The sequence below is a fragment of the Talpa europaea genome (assembly GCF_964194135.1).
Source record: "Talpa europaea genome assembly, chromosome: 8".
Classification (NCBI taxonomy): domain Eukaryota; kingdom Metazoa; phylum Chordata; class Mammalia; order Eulipotyphla; family Talpidae; genus Talpa; species Talpa europaea.
In genome coordinates, this window is record NC_140075.1 from 53,176,286 (window position 1) to 53,197,343 (window position 21,058).

General features: G+C 36.7%; 1 protein-coding gene across 1 annotated transcript in view; it reads left to right on the top strand.

Moving 5' to 3' along the window:
• The window catches only part of IQCH (IQ motif containing H), a gene marked incomplete at both ends in the record, with an annotated part of 190,358 nt that overhangs the window by 80,302 nt on the left and 88,998 nt on the right, over positions 1-21,058 (top strand). The window contains 2 exons of the mRNA XM_084241286.1: positions 10,634-11,182; positions 11,884-11,950. Of these exons, the coding sequence (XP_084097412.1) occupies positions 10,634-11,182; positions 11,884-11,950 (616 nt within the window). The remainder of the gene's footprint in view (positions 1-10,633; positions 11,183-11,883; positions 11,951-21,058) is intronic.

The window sequence follows — 21,058 nt, forward strand, 5'->3', positions numbered from 1 at the left end:
TGTCATTGTAATTCACTGGTTTTAGAGCCCCTTCTAGGGCTCTCTTTCACAATGATTTTTTCAGTAAGAATTTTAGAGGGAGGATAGTAACCCCTTTTCAGAAGAAAAGAACTCACCTTTTGGTCTCCTTATAATCCTGCAGAGCTGTGACTAGACAGGGCTGTATTTACAACCACGATTGCATATAGTCCTTCTTAACCCAAACAAATTGCTCTTAGATAAACTAATCAATGTAATTAGATCCTCCCTCTGGATTCCCTTCACTTCTTGCTCTAAGGAAATTCTGAGCTTGCTTTTGCACTTTAAAAATTGGGTGAGCTTTAAAAATACCAAGATAGTATTTATCTGGAGTATTTATAATAGCTGAGGTTCATTGAATGTGTTCTGAGAGCAATGCATTAGCACTTTAAGTCCCTACTGAATGCTCACCACACCCCCAGGGTCCTTTGTACTGTCATTGCCCCTAGGTCTATACAGCTGGCAAAGGGATGCAGAGGATCCAGATAGTAAAGAGAGGCCCCAGAGTTTGTGCTCTAGCCACATACAGAGGTTATGAACTCTTCCACACCGGCTCGTTTTCCAAATATTACCAGTGCTGCTAAAACTACTACTACACCTATTACTTACTACTGTGGCTAAGACTATTACTTGCTGTTACTGCTGCTGCAACTGCTACAACTGCTGCTACTACTACTAGTATCAAACATTACCGTGTGCTTACTCTGTGCTAGTACTATTTCTACTGCTTAGCACGGATCCTCTCATTTTATTTTCACAGCATTTTATGCAGTAGGTACTACAGGTTTCAGCCACTATTTGAAAGTAGAGCATTCCTATGAAATCTTTTTTGAGTAGAAATGGCATAAAGCAAAGAAGTAACTACCATTGATTCATATGGAACTTTGTGAACATTCCAGAGCCAAAAAGTAACCTACCAAATCATATCCAATAAAACCAAAAAGCACACTAACACACAGCAGAAGCATAAATGAGATGATACATACATAGTCCATAGAAAGCAGTTTCCTGGGAAGGAGCTTGCTGGGGCTGCACTCTGTTCAGAGTGTGCATTTGCCTCTATAACAGCTGCTGCAAAACTCAATGCTCAACACCATTTCACTTTCACCTTTTGTTGTAAAAATGAAAATACTCTTTAGATTTCCTTTGGTTAGCAAAAATAGGTACTGATGTCTGGCAAAATTGAAGTAGTGTGACTCAAACTTTCAAAAAGTGGAAGATGCATGTATTATTATTCCCACTTTACAGGGATACAGAGAATCAGACTGTCAGGCCCCAGAGCATTAGCAATTTTTAAAAATCTCAATCATTTTTTAGGAAATCTTTCTAAAAGACACTGTATCTGTACCTTCCTAATATAACTTCACATTTCTCTATGCAATGTCATGTATGTGGGTAACCAACTTCTGGGGTCTTGTGGATTCATTCAAACTCAAGACAGCAGTTGTTGCCTCTGCTATCCTGTCTGCTTCTACTGGCTCTGATTTTAAGAGCCTTTTCAGTCTTCCAAATAACTGAAACTCAAGAAGTTGAATGAGTTTGAGTCAGTGAGGATCATAAGGATCCAAAGAATAAAATAATAAACCACAGTACAGTTTACAGTAATTGTTTTGAGAAATCCAAGGCCTTTATTTTCATGACTCTTGTTCAAAGGTTTGAGGTTGCTGAAATTGCCTCTCTCAGCAAATAAATGTATTATTTCAAGACAGGCATGATAACCACTATGTTAAGACCCACTAAATGTTAACTAGTATTTAGATAATAAACATCTATTATTATGAGTTCAAACAAACAAATATATTTATTGGATATAAGGGTCCAGGCTAAATATGAATGTGTTCACCTCTGGGAAAGGACAAGGAGAGAGGAATGAGCCAAAAAGAAATATGGTGAGGACTTCAATTCCACTTAATGTGTTGTTTGTTTTATTTAAATATATGTGTGTATATATATATATAAATTTAAATACTAAATTTTATATTATAGATAATAACTATAAAGACAAAATATTTTATTTTACATTTTTCAAATATAAACATTTATTTTTTGTTGTTTTTGTTGTTTCAGACATAGATGTGTGTGTATATGTATGTATTGATTCTGTACTATAAAACATTAGGACCTCACAGTATAATATAATTCAGTTCACCCTCATGGAGATTCTCCTGGTTTAAAGATGTTAGACCTTTGAAGCTTGCTTTCTTATATTGATATTATGAGCCACTGACAGACACATATATATGATAGAGAAGAAGCAAAGAAGATAAAAGATTAACATGTGCCCTTGGTAGTTTTTATATTATTCTAGCTTTTCTGTATTTTCACAACTTTTTCTAAATTAAGGGAGCAAAAATCAAGGAAAATCCTACTTCCTAAGCCATAAATAAATCTCTGTTGCATAATTTCCTTTTATATAAAAAGAAAAAGTTTGGGCGAGAACATTTTACTGTCAAATTTGGGGTCTCCCTTCTTAGTTATTCTGTTTTATTGTTATTTTCTCTAGTGTTTTCCCTACCTTTGATCTTCTTGTTAGAAAACTATGAGCTAAAATATTTTAACAAAGCAACAAGTGTGGCATTGAGTGTATCACTACTTCTATCTAGTCACATTTCCCCTGATCCGTTTAAGGTGGGGATAAGACCAGATCCATGTTTGAATGGGTTTCTATATCCCCTACAAAGCTCTATCCATTTCCCCAGGGTAAGGAGAAAAACTAACTTCCCAATAGGTGGGGCTCTAGGCCCCTCACATCCAGAGAAGCTGTATTAACTGTTTTAACATCAAATTATACCGTTTTTGAACAAAGTGTCCCAAGCTTATAAAAAAACACTTTTTTTAAAATCTCTATGTGGGCCTCCCCGGTGGCGCAGCGGTTGAGCGCTGGGTTGCGAAGCTGCCCGCAGCCTCTGCAGCACCGGTTCAATCCCCAGCTGCTCCCCGGCCACCAGAGGAGGGTCCCACATGGCGCGCAGACCTCTCCTGCCGCCCGCTGCTCCCCTCAGCAGTGTACTTCGGTCCTTCTGCCTGCTCTGCTCCCTGCTCTGGCTCTGGTGAATTCTCTCGCCCTCCCGCACTTCTGACTGTACCCAGTGCTTGTATAAATAAATAAATAAATCTATCTTAAAAAAAAAATAAAATAAAATCTCTAGGTGACATCTAGCAACAGTTTTGGCTGTAACTTGTCATATGTAGTCAGGGAATAAACTTACTTCTTGAAGTATCCATGCCTTCCTGGTCGGTTCTGCACTTCAGGGTATTTACTTTCTTTCTTGTCTTGCCCTAAAGGGTTAAAAAGAACAAGTTGGTATTTGATAAGCATTAGAACTCTGAAATCTGGAAATAAGATGAGATTCAAAAGAAGTCCAAGGCTATATTTTTCTCTTTCTCTCATGAAACCTCACTTAACTTGCCATGTTAAAGGAAGAAGAAAATTTTTACAAAGTCCAAGAAGCTGTGGAATCTTTTAAAACCATTTTTCATGCTTTCTAATGTTAGATATTGCCATGCTGACAAATGCATGCTTGTCATGAAGAATTTCAAGTGAATTTAATTTATAGAGTTTTATTCGGAAAAGTTTTTTTCTTGAAAGAAGTAATTGATGGGAAAAATAATTTATAAAACAATTTTTACTTCTCTTCATAGTATCATCTAACTGTATGTTTTCATTGCATATAATTAACAATTTTACATATACCAGAAAAAAGGTTAAATTACCAGTAAACCTCACCATAATGTTTTTTTTTCCTTATCTGTCATTTATAAAATTATCACCAGATCATTCACAGAAAATTCGGAGAGTTCAGAAAGGAGAAAAAAAATGCCTAAGTAGGCAAAAAAAAAAAAAAATTTTTTTTTTCCAGGAAACTACAACACTTTGGTATTATTTAACTTGGGTATATTCCTCTGTTGTTTTCATACTCTATATAGAGTCAACTGTGATTTTACTCTTTTTACCTAGCAATTTATCCTAAGCTTTTACATATATGATTTAAAACTCTATATAATATATATCATAATTTTCTTAGCTATTATCCTATTGTTTGACATTAAATTACAAGTGTCAAATTATTAATAATTACTGTTTATTATAATTAAACCACTTCCAGTTTTTCTGTTACAAGTAAAACTTCCATGACTTCTTCCATATTTAAACATAAATCTTTGTGTTTGGGTTAAATCTTAATCTTGGTCAAAGGATATGGATATTTTCAGATCCAACTAACCAACCTTTCTAGTAGTGCTGTAAAACTGAAGCCATGAGTTTACAAATACCTTGTGTGATCAGAGAAAACTTTGTGATGATGTAAACCCAGTCCATGTGGTTACAAGTTTAAATTTTACTACTCATTTCTTCAACTAAACTTTATTGACCTTTTACTATGTACCAGGCTGTGTACCAGATACTAGGGGCACAGCAGTGAATAAAACAAACCACCTTTGCCCTCTTGGGACTTTATTGTAGTGAGGTGCAGAAGATAAACAGATAGTTAATAAGACAGTTAATATGATGTCAGGTAGTGATAAGTGATACAAATTAAAATAAAGCAGAAGACATATGTAGGTATAGAGAATGTGCCAAGGTGGAGTATTATGAGAATTCTGCAAGGATTTTTTAGTGATAAATGGAGTGGCTATACACACATTACTCCTCAGGAAAATTCTAATGTCGAGTTTTACTTTGGTGTTAATAGAAGACAGAGATCTTTTTTGAGGCTTCTTGTTTTCCATTTACTTATAGAGAAAATGGTTATGTCTTTTCCCAAGGATCTGGGGATCCATATGCTTTTGATTCCCATTTTGCCAGGCTCCCCATGCACACCCCTGCGGTTCCACCCATCAATCATAATTTTCCCAAGTGGTCCTTAATGATGTCACATTCTTACATATTAGAATTAGAATATTAGAAAGGTAACAGAAAAGAGGAAATCAATGCAGCAGTAAAATGAAATGTGTCTATAGGAAGAGAGATGTTTACATTTGACTAAAAAGTACATTCCTTCTATTTTCAAATGATCTTATTCTGTTTGATCTTCAACAAGAACTGGATCCAGTGAATTTTTATGCTGTAAGGATGCACCTCAGAGATTTTTTTTTTCTGTTCAGGAAGACTCATTTGAATAAAGATACCTTTCAAAGCAATTGCAGAAATTATCCCTAGAAAATTGCTGCTGATCTGAGTGGCCTTTATACTCAATTCTCTTCCTTTTTATGTCTCCACTCAATGAGTTCTTTATTTTTGCCTTTTATCCTCTTTATAAAGGTTAAGGGCTTTTACTCTCACTTTTAATTGACACTTAAGAATTATACAGTTTCTCACTCCCATGAACTCAGAACTTTCGTTGATTTGCAGAACTTGAAATCCTGGAATATCACTGTCATTCTCATCCTATGATGACCTGAACACATACTTGTTATAGACAGCTATTCCTCTGTTATGGTTGTAAGTTGCTAGAAAGAGCTTCCTACCCAAAAATACAAAAACAACAACAACAACAAAAACCCTTCAGAAAACAGAAAAGAATATCCCTGAGTCTTTTTCATGGAAGATAAAGTGACATTATGAAGAGATATTTGCTTTTGATATAATGGCTTTACTAGTTCCAGGATTTATTAGAAAGCAGGTACTTCTGATCTGATAGGGTGATACTTTCAAAGAGGCAAAAGGTGTCAAAATTAGAAGTACCCTGAGTGATCCTCTAGTGGAAACTGAAACCCCACAGGAGAAGTTACTTCCCAAGGCCACAGAGGAAGGTGACGCATGCTAGATTCCAGTTCTTTTCATTCAAATCTAGCACATTTCCACATTCCATATTTTCATTAGCACATTAATAGAGGTTACTTTAAAGATTACTTTAATGGTTACTTTAGAGGTTACTTTAAAGATTACTTTAATGGTTACTTTAAAGGTTACTTTAAAGATATAGGAGATGCCCAAGGAGGGATGGGCAAGGTAAGGGGCCATATGGGCAGTTCTGAACAACTAGGGCTATGGTGGCATAGGGGTAGGGAAAGAAACTAGCTATGTGATCTTGGGCAAATCACTTAAGCTCTCTGAGCCTCTTTCCTCATCTTTGGTAATAACCACACAGATTAGAGGTGAGGCCCTGTGAAAGGTTCTTTACACATATGATCTTCATAGTAACTCTACAGGGACTTCTCACTTTTACAGATGAAAGCCTTTAGGTTCAGAGAAGATATTTATCTACTCAGGCTGCAAAACAGAATACCATAGACTGGGTGGCTTACACAACAAACATTTATTTTCACAGTCTGGAAATCTGAAGTCTGATACCAGTATGGTTGAGTTCTGGTGATAACCTTCTTCCTGGTTTGCAGATGGCCACCTTTTTGCTGTATTTTCACCTTTGTCTCTTCTTACAAGGGCACTAATCTCATGATGAAGGCTCTGCCCTAATGACCCTCATGAATGCAAACATTCAACTCATAGCAAATAGTAACTTGGAGTACATAGCAGATAGTGGCAGAGCATGAACTTGAACCCAGGTTGGTCAACCTTCAGGGTCAAGACTCATTTCTCTGGGCCTGTAATAGCCTCCTAAGTAGAAAAACAAAATCGGTGACATTCACGATCCCTCATACTTTAAAATTCAGGACTGTGATTATGCTGAATCCCTGAACCCACACTAGATCAGCTATTCTTTCTGATTATTGTATATATATTTCAAACAACGTTAGCAAACTGAAATCTTGATGTCTATTCCATATAGAACTTAACACACTGTGGACCTTTAACAGGAACAGGTAGGAAAAATGGCATCCTTGATTTTCAGGAAATAATGAAGATTCAATCTCTGAGTCACTTCACTCATACTCTGAATCTAAGCTCTTACTTAGAGCTATAATGGCAGGAAGAATTTTCTTTGTAACACAACAGAATTGCCTAGGCCAATTGAAATATTTCAGTGTTTGAGAAGCTGAACATTTAACCATAGGTTCAAAAGTACTTTCCTGTATCCTTCTAGATAGCATTCTCTGAAGATGGTATCCATGTTGGATTATCCCATATATGTGACCATTTACCATCAAGAGATCTTTGTTACATCCAATTTAGGAATATTCAATTATAGTTTAATCCTATATCCACATGTGTGAAATGAAATTTTTTAATAAAGACAGTCATCTTAGAAATACATGCTTCTTTTTGGGAATTTTTCTTTGTGGCAGTTGTTTTAAAATTTTAGAAAATAATACTGGGCTTGTCTTTTCTGCCTCAGTGTAAGCCTGTGACTTACAGACATATAATGAGTCTGTAAGCCAGCTCCATACATGTCCATCTGTGGTTTTATGTGTCTGTTTCCCATCTTGTCTTCCTATTTTTTGTTTCAGACGTAGAATTTTCCCTAAATAACTGCTCCAGAAACTCTCAAAGTTACCTAATTAGTGATTACACTTTGCAAATGAAGAAAAGCATTTCCCAGCTAGTTGACTCGGTTAGTTAGAGCAGGATGCTAATAATTAGGCCACGGCCCTAGGATTGGGCTCTGTGTGGGCCAATTAGGGAGCACAGGCATCTCAAAAAAGTGTGGCCAGGGTCTCAAGAAGGACCAGGTGAAAATTTGAATGTCTCAACAGAAGCCACCTCCACCAGAAAGAAATTATGTGGCTATTGAGTATGCAACATCACATTGGGAATATAGTACATCTACAAAAAGCAAGAGAGAGGGAGGGAGGGAAGGGGGAGGGAGGGGGAAGGGAGAGAAGAAGGGAGGAAGGCAGGAAGGAAGGATTGAGGAATTGTAGACAAGTTCATGGAGATAAATAGTAAATGAAGAATAAATAGTAGAACAGAAGGAAAGGGGTAGGAGGGGGAAGAGTGGGAGGAAGAAAAAAGAGGGAAGAAAGAAGGGAAGGAAGGAAGGAAGGAAGGAAGGAAGGAAGGAAGGAAGGAAGGAAGGAAGGAAGGAAGGAAGGAAGGAAGGAAGGAAGGAAGGAAAGAGACAAGTTCATGGAGATAAATAGCAAAGGAACAATAACAGAAGGAAGCAGAACCTAAAGCACGGCATGACCTTTAATCAGGGCTCTTATTCCTAGCAGGCTGTGAAGCAGCTTTGTCTTTACCTGCTCAATGGATCTCACAATGCTGATGCACTGCTTTAATTTGGGAAGCCTTTCTCTTGAGAGACATGTCTTTTCTTGCTCTAAGTCTAAAGTGCTCCCAAGTGTGGCATTCCTTGTGACAGATGTACTACAGTTATGCTTTAGCTGACTCCAAACCCATAGCTTCCCTGTGCCTGAGTGGTCTATTTGATGTCCAAGAGTATGTTTCCTTTGAGAGCAGGTCTTTACTGGCATATCATCCAAGGAGGTAAGGAGGTATAATCCCTTTGTTCTAAAACAGCCACTGGTAAATTCTCCTATCCCACAGCTATTTTTTCAAAAGGTTTTAAATGCATTTGCTGATATATGTAAACATGCTAGGCTTACCCCATGGAAAGGCACTGTCCAGAGAGACTTAAGAGTCTTTTTCTTTCTAAAATTCTCCCACGGGTGCTCCATTTTAATATATGGTCCCAATGCCACATAATTCTCTGCAAAGATAAGGACCAAACTATTTTAACATTTCTGAGAACACCAGATTCCCTGGAAAATATCCCGTTCATAGCTGTGTTTCTATAGAGTCTCAGGGTCTTGTTGACAGGATTGAACATGTGACTGGCAAGACCAACCAGTTCCATACATGTCCATCTGTGGCTTTATGTGTCTGTTTCCCACTGTAAAGCACTGCCGTTTTCCTCAGAATTCTTCCCCTCCCACTCTCAGAGCCCATTCTTGAATGAAGGCAGAAATGTAGCCACGGGCCATTTCTGTTGGAACATGTGCCACTTGTCTTCTTCCAGGAGTTGCGGCTCCTCCTGCCAGCACTGGTGTCTGCTAAAGGAGGCGTGACTTCTCCAAGTCTCTCTTGCCCATCCAAGAAGAAGGAATTGATTTCCCCCTACCAAACAGTTTGCATTCTCTCTTGGTGCCTCAATTAGATCAGAAAGGGCTAGAGTTTTGGCAAGAAGACTTTCCCCATCATTTTTAACACCCAGAACAACTCTTAAGTTAAAAAGTACACCAAAGTTCACTGTCATTTTAGGTCTAAAGTTCAAGGGGATACTCCTGTAGGACTTCACAATTGCATTTCAACATTTTTACTTGAGATCATAGTCTAATTAGTTATTTTATGGTTCAGAACCTAAAAGAAGAAAAAGAATTTGAAAGTTTGTTAAAAGATGTGTCTATTTATGTGCTGTCATTGTTTACTTTTGGTTTAATTTTTTCCTAGATAGCTTTTTGCTTTAAATTTGTTAACTAACAAGTTAGTTAACATTTGTTCAGTAAAGACAAAGCATGAACAGTCTAACCTAGTAACATTCAACACAGTGCTGAGACATAATAGTTATTAATAAATTAACTGGGTCTTTTTTTCCTTGAGTTTTGTGAAAACTCTTTAAAATGCAGAGAACAATATAATCCTATAATTTAATAAAGGTGGGATTATACATCAGAAAGAGTGACATATTAAAGACAACTCTGTTCATCAAATCCCTAAGCAAGAGAGGAGTAGGCAGGACCTGAAACATCTATCTGTGTCATTTAGACCATGGGGGCCAAGTATCTATTCTTCTAGTGCAACAGATTTCAAGAATGAAATGTAGTGCTTTTTACACTGGACATAGACACAACAAACTTTTGGTTTTTTCTTTTGTTTAAATGTGTGTGACACATCTTGCTATTGTCATCCAAACCTCTTCTGATTTTATTTTTAAAATGGCACTTATCCTAGGATTTGTGGGATTGTTTTATACAGAAAAATATAAAGAAGGAAAAAAAAAACTGCCCATCACCCCATTCTTAGAGAACCCCTCTTGACATTTAAAAATAAAAGCAGTAGATTTTCAAGAATTAAAAAATTCAGTCAGTACATGTGAGAACAAATAAAAAGTTATTTAAACTTACCAAATATGGTTATTATAAGATTTCAGATTCTATCCATCACAGCTCCAGAAATGTCCCCAGAAGACACCAGATTTGAGAATTAAAGAACGCACATCAAGGGGAGCCTAGAAAGTGGCAAGCATGATAATATTATGCTCCTTGTAAAAATCACTCCTGGGTGTTGAGAAAGTGGAAGAAGAACTCTAAAATCTTAGCAAGTGACAGAATGTCAAAACAGGGTGGCTTTGAGCACATCTGAAGTTACCATAAAGAAAGGCTTCATCCTGTTTTGGGGATTGGTGGATGACTTATGAGCAAGAAAGTAGCAATATACTTCTATCCATGCAATTGTAAAAAGCAAATCACAGAGATTCTAGGGTGAGCAGACCATATCAAAGTGAATTAAATGCATATCTCTAATATGATCAGTTCCCTTGAGAAATGTTAGAACACTTTAATGAAAATGATAATAACTCTGAGTGACCTCTAAAATATTCTTCTAGGAATGTGTTTTAAGACCGTTGAATTGGTCAAAACTAGTATTGAATCAAAACTAGTATCCATTTCTTTCCACTATTGAGGAATACGTGGTAAAGTGATAGCATGTGTGTCTTGAGTCATTTTAAATGGATCACAATTATATTCCATCTCTGGCAACACTTTCCTTCCACAGGGCATGAAAATTGCAACACCTAAAACTTTGAAGTTACCATGGGAGCATGATTTTGTAATTTGTAATGGCATCATAGACAAGACAGCCCCAGATTTCTTAGCATTCAAGCAACATTTTAGTTTGTCTTGGGGAAGTATTTTTTCTCTCCTGGAACATGTCGAGAAGTTTCTCAGGGACTATGCAGTACCAGAAGTCAAAATAAAAGGGAATCAATTGGTAGCCCTCCTTCCAGAATTTGAGCTGAAGAATAAACTTACCAAATACGACCTCCTCTCAGTGATAGAAAACCCACTGCCCATCCAAAAGTTGTTAAGTCTTCCAGGGCAAAGGTACAAGGGCCAAGACGGAAGGTCAGTGGCTGCCAACAAGATCCAAGCGACATGGAAATGCTACAAGACAAGGAAATTCTTCCTCCTTTACCGCCAGCAAAAGTGGGCGTCCGGTGTGATTGCCATTTCGTGGCTCTTACATTGCCATAAGACCCGAGTGAAGAAGATCCTGATGGAAACGCGTCAGAGACACCTGGAGAATTTCCACATTCGAGCCAAGGTACACAAGGCTGCCAGCTGTTAAGGCAGACCTCTTTTTCTAAACATTTCTTGCTTGAGCAATTCCAGTACATTCTCTCTTTATCTTCCTTTTATCTCTCCAATCACCCCCCCCCTTTCAGCCTCCCTCGCCTTCCGCTCCCCTCAGTATATGATGTTCAAACCCTCCATTTGTTTGTATGTCATATTTTACCCCTAACAGGGAAACTGACTTTTGCGCCTGCAAAATCTGTTGCAATTTTTCTATGGAAAAAAAGTCCCTTCACTTTGACTATGGTTGTTCTGTCAGAAAATCAATGTTTTAACTGCATTACCTTTTCTCCTTATGTATACCTTCTGGCACTTTAATTTGCTAGGAAAAAAAAATCCTCTCTCGTCTACATTGCTGTCACCACTTTGTCAGAAAGTATTTAAGTTTGCAGACAGCCTTTTAATTAGTGCTCACAATTTCATTTATGTTTGCTTTCTCTTTTTTTCATTCATATTCTGTTAATTAAGTGAGCTGCCTCTAATCTTCCCCTGCCAGTAGCATCATGTAGCCACCTAATTAAATTAATTGGGGAAGATGTTTTAAGTATGTAATTAAATCAATTAATATAATTTATGCCTGGCTTAACTGTACAGTGGAAAAACAGCTGAAGTTTGACTAGATGAATCCACTACAGCTTCCTGTCACTGATCAATGCTCTTCTTGATTTTTAGCATCTGGCAGCCAACTGGAATCGCATCAGGACCTCCAGGAGGACTATTATCCATATCCCATCATTAGGTATAACACTTTTGCCTGCAAATCTATCAGCAACCTCTATTACCCACCACATTATGGCTCCTTGATTGAGTTCAAGGAAGGCCCCTTGTTTTATTCAAATTGGTCTCGGCAGGAAAATGTTCTCGACATGATGAGAGTAATAACACAGGGCCCTCGCTCGAAACGGCGTTTAATTTGGGGATTAAGCAAATAAAGTCATTATGTGGGGGCTGCTATTCAGTGGAGAGGTGATTTGCTGTAATTCGCTTTCATCTGTATGAAATGAACTAAAAAGTTGTATTTTTCCCCCTGAAATAACAGATAATGTTTTCGATCTTCTTTAATGATAGAAGAACACAGGCTTGTATGTGTTGTTGCTGTTACGCCAATAAGCCAGGATATTGCTTGTACACTGTTTTTAATCAAATGTGCAGTCAAAATGATAAGCTACATTCTCTGAAATTATTTAGTTCTAATTACGAGCAGATGGGATGCTTTATTTGCACCTAGGGCGCCTGAGCAAAAGGAAATGCTGTGTGAACAAGAATAATTAAGAAGTTGAATAGTGTTTTTTGCGCTTAAATAATCTGCAGTTTCATGTTAATTAGCACTAATGTAATTATTTAATTACATTTATGAATTGGGGAACTTAAAAGCTGTTGTCTGCAACACAGTGGTAAAATAGGTATGCCAAAATGACATTGGGAATTTCAGAAATTTGCATTGGAAGTTCTTTTAAAACATGTGCTGCTGTCAAAATATTTGGGATTTGTTGGCTGGCTTGCTTGTTTTGTTTTGCTATTTATCTACCTACTGTGTTAAATGTCCTTGGCGATGCCAAATTTCCTAGGCTGATTTGGTAGAGTTTTGACAAAGAGCAAAACTCGCTGAATCTCTGTATTACACATTAGCTCTTTGTTAAGGCCTCGTAAGTAGAGTGGTGCCTTAGGTTATCTACTGTAACAGAATTCTAAATTGCAATTTATTTAGGCTCATGTGTGAGTACATGTGTTTGTGTATTTATGTATAGTGTAGAAACATAACACATTTCAACAGTAATATGAAAAGCAGACTAAAATCATTAAAATTATCATATAAGTAAGATTCTATTTTAAATTAGTAAGATATTCATTGTAAATAAAGTTTAGCAAACTTTCCTAGATTCTCAAGTACTTACATCTTAAGAACCTATACAAAAGTTTTAAAAACCTGGAATTTTGGACAAAACTGTTTAGTCACGGTCTTCTCAAACAGCACAGAAGAAATTCTTAGGATGTAAGTGAGGTAAGAAAGATCTGAATTTCATTCCAACTCAGACTTTTGTTTCAGTGGGACTACTTTTGCACAAAATTAGTTGACACACAGAAATTGCACTTGTAATTGATTGTGACCAGAGAAGCTAATTGCAGACCCAATCAACTGATTATTAGTCCTTAGAATAAGGTACAAGGAGCCTTTTGCTTCTGCAATTAATTGTGGACCTGGCCTGATATTATGTGGAAGTTTTGCTTTGTGTTCTCCATTCAAAACCAGAAAGAAACAATACTCCCAGTTTGCATTATTGAAAAATACAAAGGTATTATAGACGACACACTTTCCACAAACTTCTTCCCTCCTCTCCCCTCCCTCTGACCCAACAACACCCCCATCCCTCAGCCCTAGAGAGAGGCCGGATGATGAAAGGAGCTTCCAATGAACTAAAATTTTGAAAGTGGTGGTCACTGATCTAAACTGGGTCTTAAAATTCCAAAAGGGTTTGCTGTATAGAAATTAAGTAGAATAATAACCTGGTCAAAACAAAAATTAGAAAACATTGTGTGAATTCTAATATTAAAACTAGTTCTACCATTTTATACTATGTGTACCAGATTATACATATTCAGTTTAAATCAATGCATAACAAATCTGAAAGTCTTCCCTACTGAAGTAATTTTTCTTAACAACATAACCCATTTCAATGAAAAAAAAATGTCAATTTGATATTTTCTAGGAAATAAGAACAGGCTCAGACATTTTTCTCAACTGAGCCTTTTAAAAGCCCTATTACACATTTTCACAAGAGAATAATATTTGTTCTTTGATCAAATAGTATTTGTTTCTATAGTCTATGCCTAAGGTTTCATAAAATCACTTGTGGACAGTCAAATTTAAATAACACTACAATATCATTGTACTATTCTAACAGCATAATCTTCAAACCTACCCTTTAGGGGGAAAAAAGTATGGAGTACCTTTTTTCTTGAGTGCTACTTCCCCTGGGAATTCTCAAAGATTTCTGCTAGTCACAACATGGCTACTTTGTTTTCTGCACCAGGGACTTATCTACACAGTTCATGAAAACAGAAATAGATGAAAGTGAAGCAAGTTTTTTTTTTTCTTCTGTTAAGTATGTGCAAGGAAAATCTATTGACTGTAGTATTATAGTTTTGCTTCCAGAGGTGAGAGAAATTCACTAATTAAAACCAGTTGGTAGGCATGTAAGGGTCAGGTAGGCATTAACACAACTTACATCTTGTCTTCTTTTTCTCTTTCCGTGGGAAATTTGCCATCAATTCTGGTGTAGAATTAGCCCTAGAAATAATTACAAGTTATCACAGCCTCAATTGGCCACTAGTTATAAGGTGCAGTAGGCTGCACTAACTTGTCTGAACCCGAAACATGCAAGTTGAGTAGCAGGTGACTGCATACTACAGTGTAATTGCAGGCCTTTGCTTATGTCTTCCTGTAGTTTTACACACAGGAATAATGGGATTCTCCAAACTCACAATCACAGAGAGGATGGCCCTTCAAGTAACATTTTTGACCACAAAATATTTGTCATCTATTTTTAAATCTATGGCTTGATAATATGAACGTAAGACAATTACACCTTGCAGAGTAACTTCTCTGAAATAAGCAGTAATAAAGCATGATTGACGGTTATATATTTTGGGTAGCATTCCCAGACATAACAAAAAGTTTTAGCTATTTTTAACCAACTGGAAAAGTAGGATGCTGTTGATTAATTATCAAAAAAAAACCAATCAGCTTTGCAATTTTATAATATGATGAAAAGAAAGTCTTCCTTTCCAGATTATATAGGCTGATCTCTTTATTGGATATTGCTTATTTTTATCACTTTTATTAATGAAATATAATTATAACAAAATAATCTACTATGGTTCATAGCAGGAATAGAATACTAGGGTCTATTTTAAGTAAAATTATCAGTCAAACAAGAAAGAAGAAAGAACTGAAACAATCCTAATTCCTCTAGAAAAATCAGAGCCCTAAAACACCCAACAAACTAATATTGCTTCCATTTCTTTGGCCAAGTTATTGCCTCCACTTTTAATTTAACCCTTATGCTGCTTTATTATAGTGTATTATTTGGTGCTACATTATTAAATATATTGACATTAAAGAAATGTGCCAAGTATGGGGCTCTGATGCTGTGAGCAGGTAGACGAGGCCACTGACAGCCAATTACATCCCCTGTGATAAGATTCCTCTCGTGCATCTCTTCCTCCTTTAAAATAAAAACAGGAAATATGTTGAGGTAGGATATTCTTTTCTCTGTTATCTTTTATTTCATTGTCAATTGTGTTAATGTCTAGAAGGAATGCTTGTTGAACTTGATTTTCCCCCTTCTATGCATTGTTTCGGCAAATTATCCTTGGGGCTAACAAAACTACTTCTCTCGAAGATACACCATTCCATAAAATTGTAGATCCTGTTACCATGAAAAACATTTTTTCTGCTATACTGTATTGTCACAAAAGCCTCAAAGATACAAACTTATTTTTGCGCACAACTGCCCATACACTGAAGTGAGATAGCCCCAAGTGTTCCTGAGACAGTTGTTCTTTAACTCCACTTCCTTCCGCTAGTACATAAAATTTGTGCTCATCCCCATCTGGGCCACAGTCAAGAGTATTATATCTGAAATCACATTTTTACTGTACTTCCAAACACAATGGCACTTTGCTACTTTCTCACTGTTGAGTCGACCACTCAGTCAAGATGTTCCTTCCTCCCTACGGCTAGAAAATCAGGGCTTTCAATAACATTTTCAGGTTTTGACATGGCAAGAAGTATGGAACCCAGAGTTCAGCTATGGTGTTGCCACACTAGATGCTTGTGACAGATGTACTGCCAAGATCGCCCAGACAGAATTTCCCAGAATACCTACATCTTTTGCAAGTGGGAACCAAATACATTTACAGTTTGATATTTATCACCCAAGTTAAAATTAAAACATATTTGGATTCACCCATATTGTGTTCATCCAAAATGATCCAAATCAATACTCATTCACTGTTAAATCAGAGTTGGCCTATCACCCTGCAATATTACATTTTCCAATTGATCTTGAGCTACCTGATGGTGAACCATGAACTACAGTAATAGAAGTGAATGGGATGTCAAGTGACATCAGTTCCTGGTCTTTTCAGGAAACAAATTAACATTAGGATATGCTCTAAAAAGAGCATTTATAGTATAAATGATATTATGAACTACAAATACACTATAATCTTTGTCATAACTGTGTGTCATGAACACACTTCCTCTCATAAAAAAAAGTTAAAAATTTTGTTCAGTGATTCTCACACTTACACTTGTAATGATTATTGAAGACCCTAAAGAACATTGGGTAGAACACGTTTTATCTACCAACATTTATGATAATAGAAACTGAGAAACTGCAAAATATTTTATTTATTTTTTAAAAAAATAATAAATCCTTTACCAGTGTTAACCTAAATAAATTATTTAAAATAAATAAGTTATTTTTCATTTTTCAAAATGAAAAATAATGTAATGGGAAAAGTGATACTGGTTGACAAATTTGCAATCTCTTAATAGAACATAATTGTATTCTCATATCTATTTCTGCCTTCAATCTGCTGCAACATTGTTTCAATTGAAGCATATGAAGAAAACCTGGTCCCTTACAGGAAAGGAAGAATATTTTATATATTTTGTAGCCTTTCCATATAAATGTATATATTCATCTTTGATTTTTCTATCCAAATTCAACAATGGTAATTCTTTAGAGTTAGTTGCAATGTGGAATCTGAAATCATATCAATTAATTTTTTGTATTTCTTGAGAGAATAAGATTGAAAAGTAAGTATCATCCATCTTAGTATTCTTTTGAAAAGAGTTTTGACATTCCACACCACCTGAAAGGGTCCCTGGAACTTGCTTTGAGAATCTCTGACTCTAGTTGCATGCAATGCTGTTCCAGCCGCTGACAAAAGTTTGAAAAAGAGAAAGACCTCACCCTTTCAAATGGAAGCCTTTCAGAACACAAATCCGTATGACCAGTCTGGTTTGAGAATGTTTTCAAAACACAATAAACATTTGCCTGCCTCCTCTGTTTTCTAAGTTTTCATGACTAAATTCCCAAATGCCCCTTAGGAACCACCCCTAAACAAATTTCAGTTTTATTTTCATCAAACTGGCACTGCATATGCTGAGCCCAGATAGGCCTCTCTCTTGTTATCTCTTCTCTCAGTATCTTGTGCTTTCACAGTTGCACAAGTAATTAAAACCTGGGGGTAATAACCATGTCTAGATCACATTTCTCTAGATTACTACAATATGCTGGTATGCAATCATTTGTGAAGTATGTCACATGTTTCCCTAAAGTTTTACTATTAGAGTACCAAAGTTGGCTAATGGTTCACTTTTTATAAATTGAAGCAATTCAGAATTATCTCTGTAATAATGTCATTCTTGCTCAGCTTGCATCTGCTACTGTTATTGTAACCCTATGTATGCCACCAGCAGTAAATGATGTGCTTGAATGTCACCATCATATGTTTCAAAATGGAAGGTTAAGAGCTATTGCTCCAGTCTGTCAAACTGAGGGCTTGACTATCACCTTAGGTCCTGGTAATCACATAAATGGCAACTACCTGATCAATGAAAGTCTATTGCTAATCTCTTCTCTTTCTTGCATAGCATTGTAAGGAATAGGACTTGGAGACAAAAGAAAGTAGGAGTCAATCACAGAGTTATATGCAGGCTGTCTGAGAACACATGAGTCTATGGCAATGGTAGGTGTCTGTCATAGAGGCCCACTCCAGTCCTGAGAAAGCCTAGTCACTGCACATGCCTTGCTTATATTCTTGGGCTTCTGTGGTTGCTCTGAAGGCAAAAGTCAGTTCTAACAGAGTCAGTGAGGTGCAAAGAGGCAACTGGCATCATTGGATTGAAGTTTGAGTGTGAACAGGGATGGCAATGAGAAAGGACAGCAGAAATGAAGATGGAGAAATTATCACCAGTCAGCATTGATGAGCATCTTTGTTCAATAGAGCACCAAAAGTGGTTGGATATTTTCAGAGAGACAACTCTCACATACCTTTCCTTAAGGTACAGCAGAGGCATAATATACTGAGAACAGATGGAACATTGTGAAACTAGGACTATTTTGTAGGTAATGGAAATGGCCAGAGCAAAGAGGCTGTGTTCCCCTCTGCAGTGCTGAAGAAGAAAGAGTGCCCCTTTAGGCCAATGCTGTTCTAGTCTCTGCTGGGAGGACATAGGAAAAGGTACAAATCCCATTTATTTTGAATTTTTTGAATTCTCCAGATCAGAGAGCCCAATTTTATCGAGTTGAAAGGAAGGAATGGTGAAAACACACAGAAAAAAGGGCTAGGAATTTAAAAGACAGATTCTTTGAGTAGGGTCTTCAGGCACATTTCATTCACTCACTGGGCTGGGAATTGCCAGAACTTAGATTGGTTGCAAAAGCAAAAGTAGTAGAGGGGAAAGGAGAGATGGACAACAAATAAGTTTAAAAGCATGCAAAAAAATGTAATGACAAAATGAGAAAAGTGTGTGAAAAGGGTGCAAGAGAATGACAGTGTGGGGAGAATGAGAACCTTTCTAGACTAGTCGGCAGACACTCCTGATAGTGATTACTGCCTATCAGCTGTATAAGCTGGAAGAGGTGTATACTTTGGTAGCTCAAATAATTCTGTGCATGTAATAATAACAATTTTCCCATATTTAAATGAAGTTCCTTTTAAATATAAGGAAAGGACTGGCTCAACAGAGATTAAGAAAGAAATAATAATAGTAACAATACTTATTGAGTGCTTATCATGACTGCTTAGTGATGTTGGCCCTCCCTCATCTTTCAGTTAGAGATCAAAAAGTAGAATGTCTCAAAGGGGTGGTCCTCACTGGGACAAAGGGAAGGTAGATAATCATATTTGTTTTCTATAGCTCTGTAACAAGTTGCCACAGGCTTAGACATAGAAATGTACTTTACAGTTCTGTAGTTCAGAAGTCCCTAAGGGGCTACTATCAAGGGGTCAGTAGGGCTGTGTTCTTTTCTGGAGGCTCTAGGGAAGAATCCATTTCCTTGCCCTTTGCAGCTTCTAGAAGTCACCCACTTCTAGGAATGGGCGAGGAAAGGCCCTGGCCCCTTCCTCCATCTTGTATGCCACATCATTGTATCTCTCTATACTTTTCTTCTGCTTTTCCTCCTCTCACCAATGCTCCTGCCTCTTCCCTCCACTTTGAAGGGAATGTCATCCCTTGTGATGACATTGGGTCTAGCCAAATTGTCCAGAATCATATCCTTGTTTTAAAGTTGGCCAATTAACAACTTTAATTTCATTTGCAATTTTTATTTTCCCTTTACCATATTTTCAGGTTACTAATATGTCCACAGACTTCAGGGATGAGGACACAAGCATCTTTGGAGGGCCATTATCCTGCCTACCACAACTGAAAATAAAACTGGGAAAAAAGGCGAAGGCTCTTTGCCCCTTCTGGAATTCTCTGATCACACTTTGCAACTCGAATGTTGTCTTTGTTCTTATTTTATGTAATCATATTTGTCACAAGAGTTAAATATGCAATATCTGAACTATATAATAATAGTTTTATGTGAACTTGGACAAGAGACAAGGCATTTACCCCAAGCTTCCCTATTTTTAACATGACAGGGCTGAAGCAGACAGTCTAATAAACAAAAACTAGAAGGTCCCCTGTGTTTCTACTCTGATGTTTGAAATATCCATGTCCTTATAGATTATATTACAAAGTGTGGTATTTCACTGACACTGGGTATGTCTAATGAGCAATCTAAAGCTACATATCCTTATTGGGGAAGTCACTCTTGTATTTAACATATTCTGCCAGCAGTGATGAGGTCTTTTCACCTCAGTATCAACACATTTATTTTGTGGATGTACAAAACATATGAAGGAATCTGACTTAAAAAAAAAACAAACCTGTCTCCCAGCTGATGGCAATGTGCAAGGTACTGCATCTTGTCCATGTAGCATGGTCAGTCACTTATCACAAAATTTGTTGTTGTTGTATGAGCTTTGGAATTACACATACCTTAGAACATTAAAATTCCTTATGTTTATATAGTACTTTTGAGTTTACAAAATGTTTTTGTATGTTATTTCATATGATCCTCTATAACAGTGTCCTGAGATGGCTAACATGCAGTTCTTTAAAATGGGTGTATTTGTAGGGTTAACTGAGTAAACAGTTCATCACAATTCTGTACAGACTTCATATGCATTCTTGATCAGTGGTAACAGAGGTACCAAGTAATTTGTTGGCAAACCAATCTCAAGCACTTGATTAAAACACAGACTTATTCACTCACATGCTGCATATGTGGCAACAAAGTGATCAGACATCCTTTATATTTTAAATTGGACATCATCTTAATGAGACATCTCACACTGCCTTTTATCTTTACTTTTGAAAGGAAATGTGTTCATGGAATGCTCTCAGGCACTTTTAATCATACTTTATCCTTTAGACATTTTTCTTGTCTTCTTGTAGTCTTGATATATGTTATTCACAATGCATCTTTCTAAAATAGAAATATACATATGCAAAAATTCCAAGAGTTACAGTATTGCAACCCCACATCAAGATGGGATTGTTGTTGCTGTCTATATTAGCCTTCAATGTGAAATGGTTCCCCAAATTATTTTAGAAATCAATAGTTTTTCAAAAATAATTTAAACAACCCATTTGTCCTTCTGCATCTCTAGTTCTTCAGTTTATCTGCATAAAGCAAAGGGGAGACTTTTAGATGAATTGTAAACTCATTTAATTTCCAGACGTTGTCTAGTGTTTAAACACTGACATCAAAGCAAAGAG